The sequence below is a fragment of the Erinaceus europaeus genome, chromosome 2, assembly GCF_950295315.1.
Source record: "Erinaceus europaeus chromosome 2, mEriEur2.1, whole genome shotgun sequence".
NCBI classification, from domain to species: Eukaryota; Metazoa; Chordata; class Mammalia; order Eulipotyphla; family Erinaceidae; genus Erinaceus; species Erinaceus europaeus.
Genome location: NC_080163.1, coordinates 121,630,011 through 121,644,770, shown reverse-complemented (window position 1 = coordinate 121,644,770; position 14,760 = coordinate 121,630,011). Strand labels below are relative to the sequence as shown.

The window sequence follows — 14,760 nt, the reverse complement described above, 5'->3', positions numbered from 1 at the left end:
ATGATTGAAAATCCAATGCTTTATCCACTGTGCCACCTCCTGGACCACTTCTCTACTCATTTTTCACTCAGACCTGTACATACAGGTGCTCACTTAACCCTCTAGCAATCTGAGAAGTGGTCTTTCTCTCTTCCTCTTCCCCTTTCTTCTTTTATTCCTTCCTTTCTTCTTTTTTTCTTCCCTTCCCTCCCCTTCCTTCCTTCTTTCCTTCTTTCTTTCCTTCCTTCCTTTGTCTCTTTTTATACAAAGGTCATCACTAGGGCTTGGTTCATGGTGATCAGCTTTTTTTCACAGAAGATGAGAGACAGAGAAAGAAAAAAGGAAAGAGTGACAGAGAGCAGCACTGCTCTACCACTCATGAAGCTTCCCTCCTGCAGGTGGAAGCCAAGGCTTGAATCTTGCTCATGGTAATGTATGCTCTACCTGGTGAGCACCCTTGTAAAATCCTTTCATTAGTAAGGAAGAGGAGATCCACAGGGGTTAGTTGACTTGCCCAAGGCCATACAGCTAACTAGGCTTAGAGTAGGAACCCAGCTCTGATTTTCTTATTCCCTGAGATGCTCCAGTGGAGTGGGGAGCACAGATCATACTCAGGAAGGACACGCAAGCCATACAGAGCTACTGTAACAGAACTAGAACATTTGTAAGTTTAAAAATGTTTATTGGAAAAGAAGAAGATACTTCTTAATAAAATAGGAAATCTGAGGGACAGAGAGATATCTCACAGGGTAAGGCTCCTGTCTTGGCCTGTCAGTGGCCTAGATTCAAGCCCCTGCCATATATGGAAGTGCCATGGCATCATCAGGCGCTGTGTTGTCTCTCCCTCTCTGTCTCTCTATTTGAGTAATAATATTACATAAATTTAAAAGGTGGCCTGGGAATGGTAAAATAGAGCTTGCCTGAGATCCCACCTCTGGGAATAAAAAAGTCTTGGGCATATAAAGAAAACCCTTAGGGGTCTAGGTGGTGATGCACCTAGTTGAGCACACATGTTACAATGCTCAGGGACCCAGGTTTGAGCCCCCAGTCCTCATCTGCAGGGAGAAAGCTTTGCAAGTGGTGAAGCAGGGTTGCAGGTGTCTCTCTGTCTCTTTCCCTCTTTGTCTCCCCCTTCCTCTTGACTTCTGGCTGTCTCTATCAAATAAATAAAGATAATTAAAAGATTTTTAAAAAGAAAGAAAGAAGAAAAAAAAACCCCAAGACTAGAAAGTGGTATCCTCAGTTGAGCGTACATGTTACAGTAAGCAAGGACTGGGGTTCAAGTCCCCATTCCCCATCTGCAGGGGAAAGCTTCACTAGCAGTGAAGCAGGACTGCAGGTTTCTCTCTCTCTCTCTCTTTTCTCTCTCTCCCTCCCTCCCATCAATTTCTCTTTGTCCTGTCAAGTAAAGAAGGAAGAAAAGGGAAGACCCCACCTCCTCACCAGCCACTGTTAACACCTCACTTTGAACTTTCCCCTGTGTACACATAGTCTGGAGACATCTTGCACACATTATTCTGGAACCACCTGCCTCCTGGCATATTATATGCTTCATAAAATAAGATGAGGAGTTTGGAGGGTGCCCTGAGAGTTAGGCTTTTGTGGAGCTGACCACTTATCCCTCCAAGCCTGCCACAGCTTGCCTCCCTGATGAGAGAGTGTGGTTTAAACCCCTAAGGAAGGACAATATTCATGATCCCTGTTGTGGCCCCAAGAAGTGGGCACTGGTGGATCCCACTTGCTGCTGGTGGGGAAGCAGTCAGGATGGATGGTAACTATCTCTCCCAGCCATAGCCACAGCCCCCACACTATCCCTCCAAGGGCTGCACACTGTCCTGTCATGTGAACAGACCTCCCTTCCTCATATATTCACTAGTTTCTATCTCACCTCTTCCCCCCCTTTTTAAAATTTTTAAATTTATTTTCCCTTTTTGTTACCCTTTTTAAAAAAATTGTTGCGGTAGTTATTATTGTTGTTGTTACTGATGTCATTGTTAGAACAGCGAGAAATGGAGAGAGGAAGGGAAGACAGAGAGGGGGAGAGAAAGATGGACAACTGCAGACCTGCTTCACCACTTGTGAAGCAACTCCCCTATAGATGGGGACCTGGGGGCTTGAACCAGGATCCTTACGCTGGTCCTTGTGCTTCATGCCACCTGCTCTTAACCCGCTGCGCTACCACCTGATTCTATCCTTTTACCCTTTTATAGAGATAAATAACACTATATGGAACATCTTTGTGCAAGCTCATGCATCATCTCTCAACAGCAGCACCATCTCTCTCCTGTTTAAACCCTCCCCTCTTGCCTTTCTTCTGTGACTAGAATAGCCTATGGGGAAGCACAGGTGGAAAACCTTACTCAGTTGCCTGAGATTAGATGCATCTCAGGGTGGAGAGAAAATAACCACAGCCAGTCGCCATATGATTGATCAGGAAAGGTCAGTGGGACACACATATAGGACATCCCTAGCTGGGGCAGTGTCAAGTGCATGTCCTTTCATCCCAAGCTTCCAGAATTATTTATTGGCATTATACCAAAAAGGAATGAGGAAGACTAAAGATTTTTTTTAAGTAAAACATACATCAGGAGTAACTGTTAGGATAATAGAATACAATGTTAAGGGGGAATACATCAGGTTAAAGGTGCTTAAAGCTGTCATTGTCCCAATGTCATTACATCATGCTCATTCCTTTGATGCCATAAGATACTGAGTTTATTCCATTTACTCCAGGCACAACCTCCAGACCCTCAGGGCAGCAGCCAGACATCAGAGTGATGGGTGATTCACATGTGGCAATACACCCTTCTCTCTTAACCTGTGGACCAAGAAAAAAAAAATCTCTTGACATATTAAGACTTTGCCCTAGAGTGGGATTCTTTTTTAAAAATTTTTTATTATCTTTATTTATTTGTTGGATAAAGACAGCCAGAAATCAAGAGGGGTTTTTTTTTAGAGAGGAAGAAAGAGAGACACCTGTAGCACTGCTTCACCACTCGTGAAGCTTTCCCCCTGCAGGTGGAGACTGGGCACTCAAACCTGGGCATTGTAGCATGTGCGTTCAACCTAGCACCCGGCCCCAAGTGGGATTCTTATAACAAGAGGTGGAGCCTGAAAAATAGGCTGCATAGTATCATTAGTCAAAGGAATGTACCTGGCAGACAAAACATATATTTTGCAAACATAAATGCAAATGTAACAATCCATAGTCTTCCAATAACAAGTACTAGGAAGTTTGGGGTCAGAAATTTCAACAATAGCCCCCCTGCCCACTACTGCACAGGCCACTCTTGAAGCTAGTCCTGCCTGTCTCTCTGTTCTCTTGGGGCTCTGTTCCTTCCCTGCTCAGATTTTCCCCCTCACTAGCCTTCCACCTGCTCCTCTCCTAGGATTTGCTCAAATGTTCTCACCCCAGGGCCTTTGTACCTCTCTTACCGGGTTCTGGACCTTCTCCATTCCTGTGTGCCTGTAGCTGGGTCCCCTGGCCATCGGGCAAGCATCTCCTATCACTGAGCCATTGTTCTTCCCACCCCAGCTGATCTACTTGTGCCACTAACCTCCCAGAATTCACCTCTCTCTGAAATCACTTCTTAACACCTGTTTAAAGCTCTAACTCCTGCCCCTAAAAAGTGAGCTCCACACAGACGAGAAGCCACCAGTTTTGTTCACTCCATCTCCCTAGCATGCAGCGCCATGCCTGACATATAGTAGGTGCTCAGCAAACATAGCCCAAGACCAGACAGATGGCTGAGTTCAGCAATTGGTTCAGAACCAGTGGAGTGAGTTTCACTATCCTTATAACAATGAAGGCCCTTTCTTAAAATTATTCAGCCTTTTTCATGAAAAGTGCCAAGACATTCTGGGTCAATTGACACTTCTTCTGTTTATAGGAGTCACGCTCTATTCCTAAAAGGGACTTGAGGCTAGGATTGAGAAGAGGAGGGCAGTAGGGTCACTTGGTGATCACTGGTCACAGTAATCTTTTACTCACTCACCAGTCATTTGATCAACTGTCGGCTCCCACTTGTCTTTCATTGAATATGTACAACTGGCTACGCCTTGCACACAACTATGGACAGGTGGGGAGATGCCAAAGGCTTCCCCCCCCAAAAAAGCTTTTTAGGCATCCAACCTTGGGGAGGGGTGGTGTTCTGTGCCTGTGTGTGGGGACACCTGGCATTGTCACATCACATCCTGACTTGGACAGACAGCTCCCCTGTGATGCTAGACACCCTGGTCAGCTTGTGGATGACTTTTTCAGTGATCATGTCTGGTAGGGAATCTTGAGGCATTTGTCAGAAAAACAGCTGAACCCCTTATCCTGGGGTTGTTGGAGGCCCTGTGAATAGAGGTACTACTGTCCCACCCATTGAATTTTCATCAGTAAGACAGAGGGTTTTGAAGCCTGGGACTTTGCCCCAAATGACTTACCCATCACACCAGACTGGGTGGGTTGTCCGGAATATCCATTTGGGCAGTGAATCCAGGGAGACTTTCAGCCTAGAGTCTGGAAGAGGGCCTGGAGCTTGAGCTTTGCAGGAAGCAGCAGGGCAGCTGGGGGTAACCCCAGCCCCAGGGCAGCTACTCTCACCTCTGCAGGGTCCCAGGGAGCTGCTGGCCCAGCGCCCACAGTGCTTGGCTGCATTCTCTCTCAGCTCTTGGCTTTTTATCACGGCTCACTGCCAAAACTCCCATCTAATAGAAGTCTCCAGAGTTCAGTTCCAGGGTAGCCAGGAGCAAAGCTGCCAGGGGAAAATGGGGGAACCAGCCAGGAATCCAAGGAGCCTGCTCCTGAGGGGTGCTGCCCTTTTCAGGCAGTGGTGTGTTTGGGGTGGGGGGCTGGGGGAGGGCTGTGTGGAGGAGGATGTGTCTAGCCCAGCACTCTCCAATCTACTGAATAAAGTCCTCCTCTCATCAGGAGAACCTTAAAGGAAAATGTGTTTAAATCAGACCTGAGCTGGTAATCTTGAACTTAAACTCATTCATAATGAGTGAGATTCAAATCAGGGTGATAGCTGGCTGTCTTCCTTGGTTCAATCAGTGTAAACTAGGATCTAGCTGTGAGTAGTGCTGGCAGACTCTTGAGTTAAACAGGTGGCCTGTGCTCTGCAGGAGGGAGTTGTCTGTGAAGGGTAACTGGCAAGCTGTCCAGATTACAAATGTATACATTCTTCAATTTGGCTAGATTCGGTTATTTCATTTCTGGGATCTTATCCACAGGTGCTCTCATTCATATGCATGAAGTCCTGTGGACAAAACTATCTGTTCTTAGTGGCAGTGTTTGCAAAAGCAGTAGATTAGAGACAGCTAAATATCCATTGAGAGGCACTCAAGTAGCTGTATTATAGCCCTTTTATGTAGCAGGATGCCAAGCAGTTGGGAAAAAAATAGCATGAAGTTCTTTCTGTATAGAAAGCTGCAGGGGCTTGAGGGGATGGATTGGGAGTAGAGCGCACACATTATCATGTAGAAGACCCTGGGTTCAGACCTTAATGCCATACAGGAACATCATGGGTGGCACTAGGGGAGCTTAATGGATGGTGGAATGGTGCTATGGTGTCTCTCCTCTCTATCTTCCTTTCTCTCTCAAAATGTAGAATAACAGAGAGGCTGGGAGTATGAATCAACTAGTCAATGCCCATGTTCAGTGGGGAAGCAATTACAGAAGCCAGAACCTCCACCTTCTGCATCCCACAATGACCTTGGGTCCATATTCCCAGAGGGTTAAAGAATAGGAAAGCTATCAAGGGAGGGGATGGGATACAGAGTCCTGGTGGTGGGAATTGTGTGGAGTTGTACCCCTCTTATCCTATGGTTTTGTCAATGTTTCCTTTTTATAAATAAAATTTTTAAAATGTAGAATAAAATCTAAAATCTAGGGAGCTGGTTCAGTACTACTATGCATACTCAGGGTTGTTGATCTCTGATATTCATGCAAACTCTCTCTCTCTCTCTATTTCTCTAATATGCTAAATGACAGGTGTCCCACAAAAGGTCATTTGTTTATGATTTCATGTACAGAAAATGTCCAGAAGAAGCAAATGCATAGGAACTGAAGTTGTCAGGGGCTGGGGGAGGAAATTGAGTATAAGTAGAATTTACATATAAACGGACATCAAAGATCTCTTGGGGTTATTGTAATGGACTCAAGCTGGAGAAGCTTGCTAAGCGTATGAAAACACTACAGTCATTAAATTGTATCCTCAAAAAGCAACGCAAGGGAAGGGTTGAATTTCAGGGCATGCTATAACCCAAGGAAATGGTTTTTAAAACTTTGACTAATTAAAGAACTTATGCCCTATGTCTAGAGGGCCAGACTTATGAGCTGTGAGACCACAGGTCATTCTCTTCCTTTCTCATTGCCACCACTCCCTGGCCTGAAAAATGGGGGGCATTGATGGCCCCCAGCCCAGCAAGAAGGGGAAAATGCCCCTCAATAGTGTGTGTAATTTCTGGCCTAACCCACATGCCTTGCTTTATAACCACAGCACACACGCAGCTGTCACAGCACCATCCTATTAATCTGTCATCCAGATGGCCACTATGTGGGTTGACAGGTGGTAGCAAAAAAACAGGCAGACATCTCGGAGGGTGAACACCATCCAGACAGGCTGGGCCAGCAACTCCTGGAGTGAGAAGAAAACCACATTCGCAAGCCTGACCCAGATTCTGACCCAGACCCAGACATGGGGCGGGTGGAGTTCACCAGCTGCTCTGGCGATAGTCCATACTGCTGCCAGCTGCCATAGGGAAGGGGCCTTCAGCCCAGCTCTCCTTTGCCTGAAGGAGCATCCACTCCAGGCCCTCCAGATCACTGGGTAACCTGCCTTTGCCCTTCTTTTTCAGCCTGAGGAACCCTCAAGATGGAAAGGCCTTCCGGATCTTTGCTGTGAGGCAGTGAACTCGGATGCTGGGGAGAAGGGGCATCTCCAAGAGGGTTCTGGGAGGGGGTTCGCTTTGTATTTTAATTTTGGCATTTTGGGAGGGTGGGCTGGGGGGTATGGAGAGTCAGGAAACTTCCCTGTGGTGACTGTGACTGTCACTGTCACATCCATCATGCCTTTGTCTCCATGATCCATGGAGAAACAGTGTCCTGGGAGGACCTAGGAGGCCCTGGGGCCTCTTCCCTGGTGCCTCCTTTCATGCAGTGTCAGCTTCCTATAAGTTCTTTTGTGGGTGGGAAGAGGACCCCAGATCCAAGGAGGCAAAGTACAGGGAGCCCTTACTGTATGAGAAAGGGGTGTTCTGAGCTCCTACGGGATGAATGTCAGGATGGAATAGAAGGTGGTTATTTAAAAATTAAAAGTACCACCCGTCCCAACTAATTGGGGGAAAATGGGCTTAATGTTTGCTGGTCAGACAAATAGGCCGGAACAAGGGGCTGGGGAGTGGATGGGGTGACCCCACTTCTACCCTGTGCCTGTTCTTGGAGCATCCTTCTCCGAGCAGGCAGATGATATAGACACAGCAGTGCTGGTTTATTCTGAGTTTGTCTTTGTCTTTTCCTTCCTCCACATGGCCTCATCATTTCTGCCCTGACCTTTGGTCTCATGGAGGCCAATGAACCAGCATTCTTTCTCCTGTCACTCCCTGTGATTACCTCCCACACCAGCCCAGAGTTTACTGTCATGTTTCATACCTGGGCTCTGCTTTGCAAAAAACTCTTTTCAAAGCCCACTTTTTAAAAGATCAGATTCAGTCTCTGTCGGACCCACTAAGATATCCAGGAACCACAGGAGAAGGGCTGTTCTGCTGCTGCTCTCACAAAATGACAGTGAGCACACAGCTTCCCATCCATTGGATGACCTAGTTTTCAGCAGTGGGAGGAGTGGATTCCCAAGTACATTCTCGTGGAGGTTTAGTAGATCTGGGGAGAGGAACAGTTTGTGGTTATGAAACTGTCGTGCTGCATAAGGGCAGCAAGAGCAACAGTAACATACGAGAAGGCTCCCTCTTCCTGTTTTTGTGGCACTGGCTCTGCCAATGTTCCCAAGGCCTCGAGGACGCTCTCCGGAGCCCATCACTGTGTACAAGTTCTTCCCAAGCCCAGACCAAAAACCCACAGTGAAATTCAATACCCTTTTGTAAATAGCATCTCTCACAGAAGGTAAAATTCCACCCTTCACCACCAGGCGTTTTTTGGCGAAATGTCAATTTCAAATTCCAGTTTCATTCTCCCTCAAAAATGTTTCTAAACCTGAAGAAACTAGCAGAAAAATTTAAGAACTAAGAGCAAGGAACTCAACCCAGGGGGAAAGCAAGGTGGTTTGTTATTTCAGCACATTCCTCCTGAATGCAGAAACGGAAGCTAAATTATGTCCTCCCCCATCCCCCCCAATAGGGAGTTTGTAAAAGCAATGCAACACCAAGGTTGAAACCTGGAATCAGCAGCACTATTTTTGCTCTGTGTATCCTGGGCTTGTAGTTATTTATAAGAACTGGCTGTGTTCCAGGAGGTGGTGCAGTGGTTAAAGCATTGGACTCTCAAGCATGAGGTACTGAGTTCAATCCCTGGCAGCACATGTACCAGAGTGATGTCTGGTTCTTTTTCTTTCTCCTCCTTTCTCATTAGTAAAATATTAAAAAAACAAACAAACTGGCTATTCAATCTCAAAGTCCAGAGCAAAAGAATTTGGTCAGCCTGTCTGATACTGGCTAGTGACTACTGGATACCTGAACACATGGAAACTTCTGGATATTAGCTGTGCTGTTAGACTTTTTGTTGGATTTTTGCCTCGTCACCAGCCTCCTGTAATGGTGGCTTTGTTGAGTTCTGAGAATTGAGTAAGTGTCCCAGGAAATTTCAGGGGACTTTCTTTGTAGCATCCTACACCAAGGTGATGCAAGATATTCAGTGTCAGTCCATCCATCATTTAAAAATAATGTCTCTGGGTTCCTGGAAATCTCACTGACTGTCTTGAGTCACAGGATGGAGTCCTCATCTGGGGCCACATCTTTCTCTCTTTCTCATCCTCAGTGGCTCCTCACTGGAACCATTTTTCTTCTGTATATGGAGATGAGACTACAAATGATAAACCTTTGAAAGCAGAGATTCCTCTACTTCACAATCTAACCCATATTGAGTAAGTTGATGGAGCAGACCAACCGTGCTTCTGGCCCCCCACAATAAAAAAAGTCTAGGTTTCCTTCCAATTTTGCCCCCATTATATTCTCATTTCTCATATTGTCTGTAGGCTCACTCAGCCCGCAGCTTACATGTGTGCTTTTTTCTATGAAAAATGATGTATTTTACTACTTCTTGTGTACAAAAGTTTATTGTGATGTGTGTGTGCTTTGCATGAACAGGGACTACATTGCTGATGTTTCAATAAAAACTGGTTTGATTTCTAAAATGTTCCTGCAAGTGAACTTTTATTGGACAGATATCGGAACAGTTTATGAAATAAAATGTTTACAGCCTCTTTGCTGTTTTGTTTTGTTTGTTATTATTCTGCTTTGATCTGAAACAGGACACAAGGGCATGTTGATATTAATTCTATGGGCTTTCCCGGGACCTCTGGAGACCTTCCCTACTAAGCTGGAAAAACATCACTGAAAGCCTTAGAGTCATACTAGATGATTAAAGTACATATTCTGCTTTGGTCCAGCTGCTTGGAGCATAAAAAGCAGAACTGTCTTCTACTCCCAGTTCTGGAGACTAGAAGCTTAAGATCCAAGTGTGGGCAGGGCTGGTCTCTTGTGTATTCTGTGTGTGCATCCCTGGTGTCCTCCTCCTCCTTGTCCTTCTCTTTCTCTTCTTCCTCCTCCCCCTTCCCCCTTCCCTTTCCCCTTCTTCTCCTTCCCCTCCTCCTCCCACTCCTGCCCCTCCTTCTTCTTCTATTAGTTACTTAGTAATGACTAACAAGATTGTAAGATAACAGGGGTACAGTTTCCATATAATTCCTACCACCAGAGTTTCGTGTCTCATATCCTCCATTGGAAGCTTCCCTATTCTATATCCCTCTGAGAGTATGGACCAAAATTCTTTATGGGGTGCAGAAGGTGGAAGTTCTAGCTTCTGTGATTGTTTTTCTGCTGAACATGGATGTTGACGGGTCCATCCGTACCACCAGCCTGTTTCTATCTTGCCCTAGTAGGGTAGAGCTCTGGAGAGGTGAGGTTCCAGGACACATTGGTGAGGCTGGCTGCCCAGAGAAGTCAGAATGACATCATAGTAGCATCTGCAACTTGATGACTGAAAAGCAGTAAGAAATAAAGCAGGAAAAATTGTTTAATAAACAGGAAATAGGGCCATGTGGTGACACACCTGGTTAAATGCACATGTTACAATGCACAAGAACTCAGGTTCAAGCCCCCAGTCCCCATCTGCAGGGGGAAAGCTTTGTGAGTGGTGAAGCAGGGCTGCAGGTGTTTCTCTGTCTCTCCATCTCCCATATTGATTTCTAGCTGTCTCTGTCCAGTAAATAAAGATAATTTAAAAAAACTTTAAAATTTTTAAGAAAAACAAGAAACTAAAGGCAAGAATAGAGCAGATGAAACTAGGGGTCTTCGTGTGGGAAGAAGCTAGGAAGACTATTTTTTAGGTATATTCCAAGGGGCCCATGACTTTAGTAGTTTTTGCTTGAGCTCGATAGCTAACACGTATGCAGGTGGGCTAAAAGTATTGTCTAGAAAGATGGTATAAGAGTTGAAAATAAGCCTAGACTTTGGACTATATCCAGAGATGCCAAGCCTGATATGTCAATCCTCCAGCTCCAATACTCTGGTGAGACCTTTCCTAACACATGGGACTCCCTAGTTCCATTTCAAATGGTGCATTCCCTAACAAAGTTACAGAAACTAGACAGAAATCAGAACCTAAGGGGTAGGGTCCATGTGCCCATGTATCCTAACTTAGGGAAAATATATATACCTCAGGGTGAGAGTGCTCAAAAGTCTGCAGTGAGTAGACAGACTCAAGTGCAGCAAGCAAGTAGAAAGACCTAAAAAAAAGACAGCATACAGTACTTAATCAAATATTTACTACCTAGACCTACACCTTCCTCTCCTACCCCCTACTTCACTTCTTTCAATCACTTTAAGTCTAACCTTGTCAGATAAAATAAGGACTACAGAAGCTGCATAAGGGGTCTGGGTGATGGTATACCTGGTTGAACAACATGTTACAATGCTCAAGGACTCTGGTTCGAGCCCCTGGTTCCCACCTTCAGGAGGAAAGCTTCATGAGTGGCAAAGCAGTGCTACAGGTGTCTCTCTTCCTCTCTATCACCTCCTTCCCTCTTGATTTCTGGCTGTCTCTATCCAATAAATAAAAACAAAGCTAATTTAGACTGCTTAGCCACACTACCTAAGCATAAAAAGATAATTTTAAAAAATGTTTAAAGCTGAATAAGGACAAGGGACTGGCACACTTTAATGATGACCTTTTTTGGTCACCACCAGGCCACCCCATCATCTGGGGCTCTAGTCAAGGAATCCTTGGATTCCTGCATAGATGTGATGGGCCTAGACCTCTAATAGATCCCTCTCTCCATCATCACTGGTCACTTCCATCAGGAATGTCATCATAAGCACTCTTGTGGGCCTCTCCAGGACCTTGCTTTCAATGTATAGTAGCAATGGTAGGGACTGCCCTCTCTGAAGGGTGTCTTGGTCAACCTACTCTGCCATTCAAGGAAGACTGGTCCTAAAGTGAGTGTAGCCTAAAATATGTCCAGCTGTGACCATGGAATATGAGCTCAGGCAGATAGAACACAGAGGTTACACAGGTGCCTGTGCTAAATATGAATAGAATGGTTCCTAGGTCATATTGATGGGGTTTACAGTTAATGGTATTTATATACAATGGTATTTATATCTTTCCTCATATTTGAGAGTTACTCTCTACCCTAATCCAGCTCTCTTTCTCTTCTAATAACGACAGGATCAGGGCCCCACCATTACTGTATTTCACCATAGTCATCACCTCCTTGAACTCTCCATGTCTGAGAACAGCTACATCAGGTGTTTGACTTCATCATATAAATTGGGGCAAGAGAAGGGATATGAGTCAGTCCAGAGTGGTTACCTTATTCCCAAGCAGCTTCCCCTTTTCATTGGATTGTGGCTATACAGTGGAACCCACAAACAATTTTGAGTTTGGCCCATAATGACTGACCTTTTGTATCTCACTATCAGCACCACTGCCTTTGCTTTTGTGAGTCCTCCAGTAACAACAGGTGCCACTCTTTTTCATTTGTAGCAGGGAGAACGTTCCTCCTTTATAAGCATGTCTAAGGCTTTTCAAATGCTTTCAAAAATGTTGTGTAAACAAGTATGTGGGTGGGTCTTGGAAATCACAATGGATTGGAGAGTAATGACTCATGTCCTAGAAGCACTGTTTGCTGACAAGTACATTGTCAGTTTCATAGAAATGCCCCCCCACACCGCCCCATGTGGTCTAGGAGGTAGCATAGTGGATAAAGTGTTGCACTCTCAAACATGAGGTCTTGAGTTTGATCAGCTTTTGTAGTCCTTACTTTATCTGACAAGGTTAGACTGAAAGTGATTGAAGGAAGTGAAGTAGGGGGTAGGAGAGGAAGGTGTAGGTCTAGGTAGTAAATATTTGATTAAGTACTGTATGGTGTCTTTTTTTAGGTCTTTCTACTTGCTTGCTGCACTTATTGAGTCTAAGTCTACTCACTGTAGACTTTTGAGCACTCTCACCCTGAGGTATATATATTTTTCCCTAAGTTAGGATACATGGGCACATGGACCCTACCCCTTAGGTCCTGATTTCTGTCTAGGTTCTACAACTTTGTTAGGGAATGCACCATTTGAAATGGAACTAGGGAGTCCCATGTGTTAGGAAAGGTCTCACCAGGGATTACATGTTCCAGAGTGATGCCCTGGTTCCATATCTATATCTAATCTATATCTATATCTATCTATCTCTACTCATTAATAAATCAATCTAAATAAATAAATACTGGCTTTCAACTCAGCAGCTTCCCCAAGGGCATGGGAACTTTTCCCATCTTTGAAGCTGCCATCTCTCTGGTGCTTTCTGTAAGAACTTTCTTGTATTTTTGGATATGACAGTCTCATGCTCCTGATGCCTTGTCCAGAGTCCCAAGCATGTAAAAGTTATAATGGCAATTATAACTTTTCCGTAAGGAGAGGGGAGATGATGGGACTTACTACCAGGAGAGATTGCAGCCTCCCTGTAAATGGTCTCTGAGACTAGCAAAGTCTACTAAAGTGATATTTTCCAGACTAGATGTCTCCAGGTCATAAAAAGCTGCTTAGGGACCTGCTTCCTAGGGCCCCAGTACATGTGGTGCTGGATAGAGGTGCAGGAGTTCACTTTTTCCCAGTTGTGTGTGCAAACTTATTCAAGTCCCTTTAATCCTTTGGGCCTCAGTTTGTTCATCTGTAAAATAGAGACTTATCACAGCCCCTCCCAGCCACACATACCATTCAGTCCCTTTCCTTTGTCTCTCTTTTCTAAATCACTGAAGAGGAAACCAAAGACTTGAGTTCCCTTTTATTTATGAATACTTTAATGTCTGTTTCCTAAGAACAAGGGCATTCTCTAAGGAGAAATTTTCTTACATGGCCATATATAATTATCTAAATTGGGAAATTAAGGTCAGTGCATTGTATAATCTAATGGGCAGACAGACCTTGAATCAAATTTCACTGAGACTCTCATGCCCAAGGCTCCAAAGTACCAGGTTTAGTTCCTCTCACCACCATAAGCCAGAGCTGAGCAGTGCTTTGTACAAAAAAAAAAAAAAAAAAAGATTTCATTGAATCTCATGTTTTCCTGTCTTTTTAGCACTCTTGAATCAGCTCCTCCCTTCCCCTTTCCCTTCTGTGGTACTGGCATGTTAAAAACTTGCTGGCCACATAACTCATAGACAGTCCTCACTCTGGATTTTCACAATATTTCTTTTTTTTTTAATTGTTGTAGTTGTTATTATTGATGCCATCATTGTTAGATAGGACAGAGAGAAATGGAAAAAGATGGGGAAGACAGAGAGGGGGAGAGAAAGATAGACACCTGCAGACCTGCTTTACCACCTGTGAATTGAATCCCCTGCAGGTGGGGAACAGGGGGCTTGAACCAGGATCTTTACATTGGTCCTTGTGCTTTGCGCCAGCTGCACTTAACCCACTGCACTACCACCTGACTCCTTTCCACAATATTTCTTTAGTGTTGCCTCCAGGTATGGGTCTTGGTGATAGCTCAACAGGTAGAGGACATATTTCTTGTGTGGGGAGCCTGGCTCTGATCCCTGATACCACGTGGGAGCTACATAGATAGCACTGAGGGAGCCCCATGGATGGTGGAGCAGGGCTGTGACATCTCTCCCTGTCTCCTCACTATCTGTCTCTCCTTCTCTGCCTCCCTAAGATATAGAATAAGAACAAAAATAATGAGGGTGGCCCATTAATAAGTGCTTTATTCCCCACAAATGGCATTAAGCCCCCATGGTATCAACTCTGGGTGTTTGTTGCCTATAGCCAGTTGGTCCCTTCTTCCCTCCCTCCCTCCCTTTCTTCCTTTCTTCTTTCTTTCTTTCTCTCTTCCATTCATTCTATTTATTTACTTATTTTATCAGAGCACTGTGGTCACCTCTGGCTTATGGTGGTGCTGGGAATTGAACCTGGGGTCTTTGGTGCATCAGGCATGAAAATCTTTTTGCATAACCATCATGCTGTCTCCCCAGCTCACAAGCACTTCATGATGACTGTCAAATGATAACCTTCCTGATACCATTGTGCCTCCCACATTTACTAGCTGGTGCTGTGCTATGAGAAAAGGGATCCCCCTCC

The 14,760-nt window shown here is 44.8% G+C and overlaps 1 protein-coding gene across 3 annotated transcripts in view; it reads left to right on the top strand.

Annotated features, from left to right (window-relative positions):
• Positions 1-9,336, top strand: part of CRISPLD2 (cysteine rich secretory protein LCCL domain containing 2) — a 74,890-nt gene extending 65,554 nt beyond the window's left edge. For all 3 annotated transcript variants that reach the window (XM_060185076.1, XM_016191772.2, XM_016191774.2), the window contains exon 15: positions 6,826-9,336. In XM_060185076.1, coding sequence (XP_060041059.1) covers positions 6,826-6,880 — 55 coding nt within the window. In that variant the 3' untranslated portion in view covers positions 6,881-9,336. The remainder of the gene's footprint in view (positions 1-6,825) is intronic.
• The last annotated feature ends 5,424 nt before the right edge of the window (positions 9,337-14,760 follow it).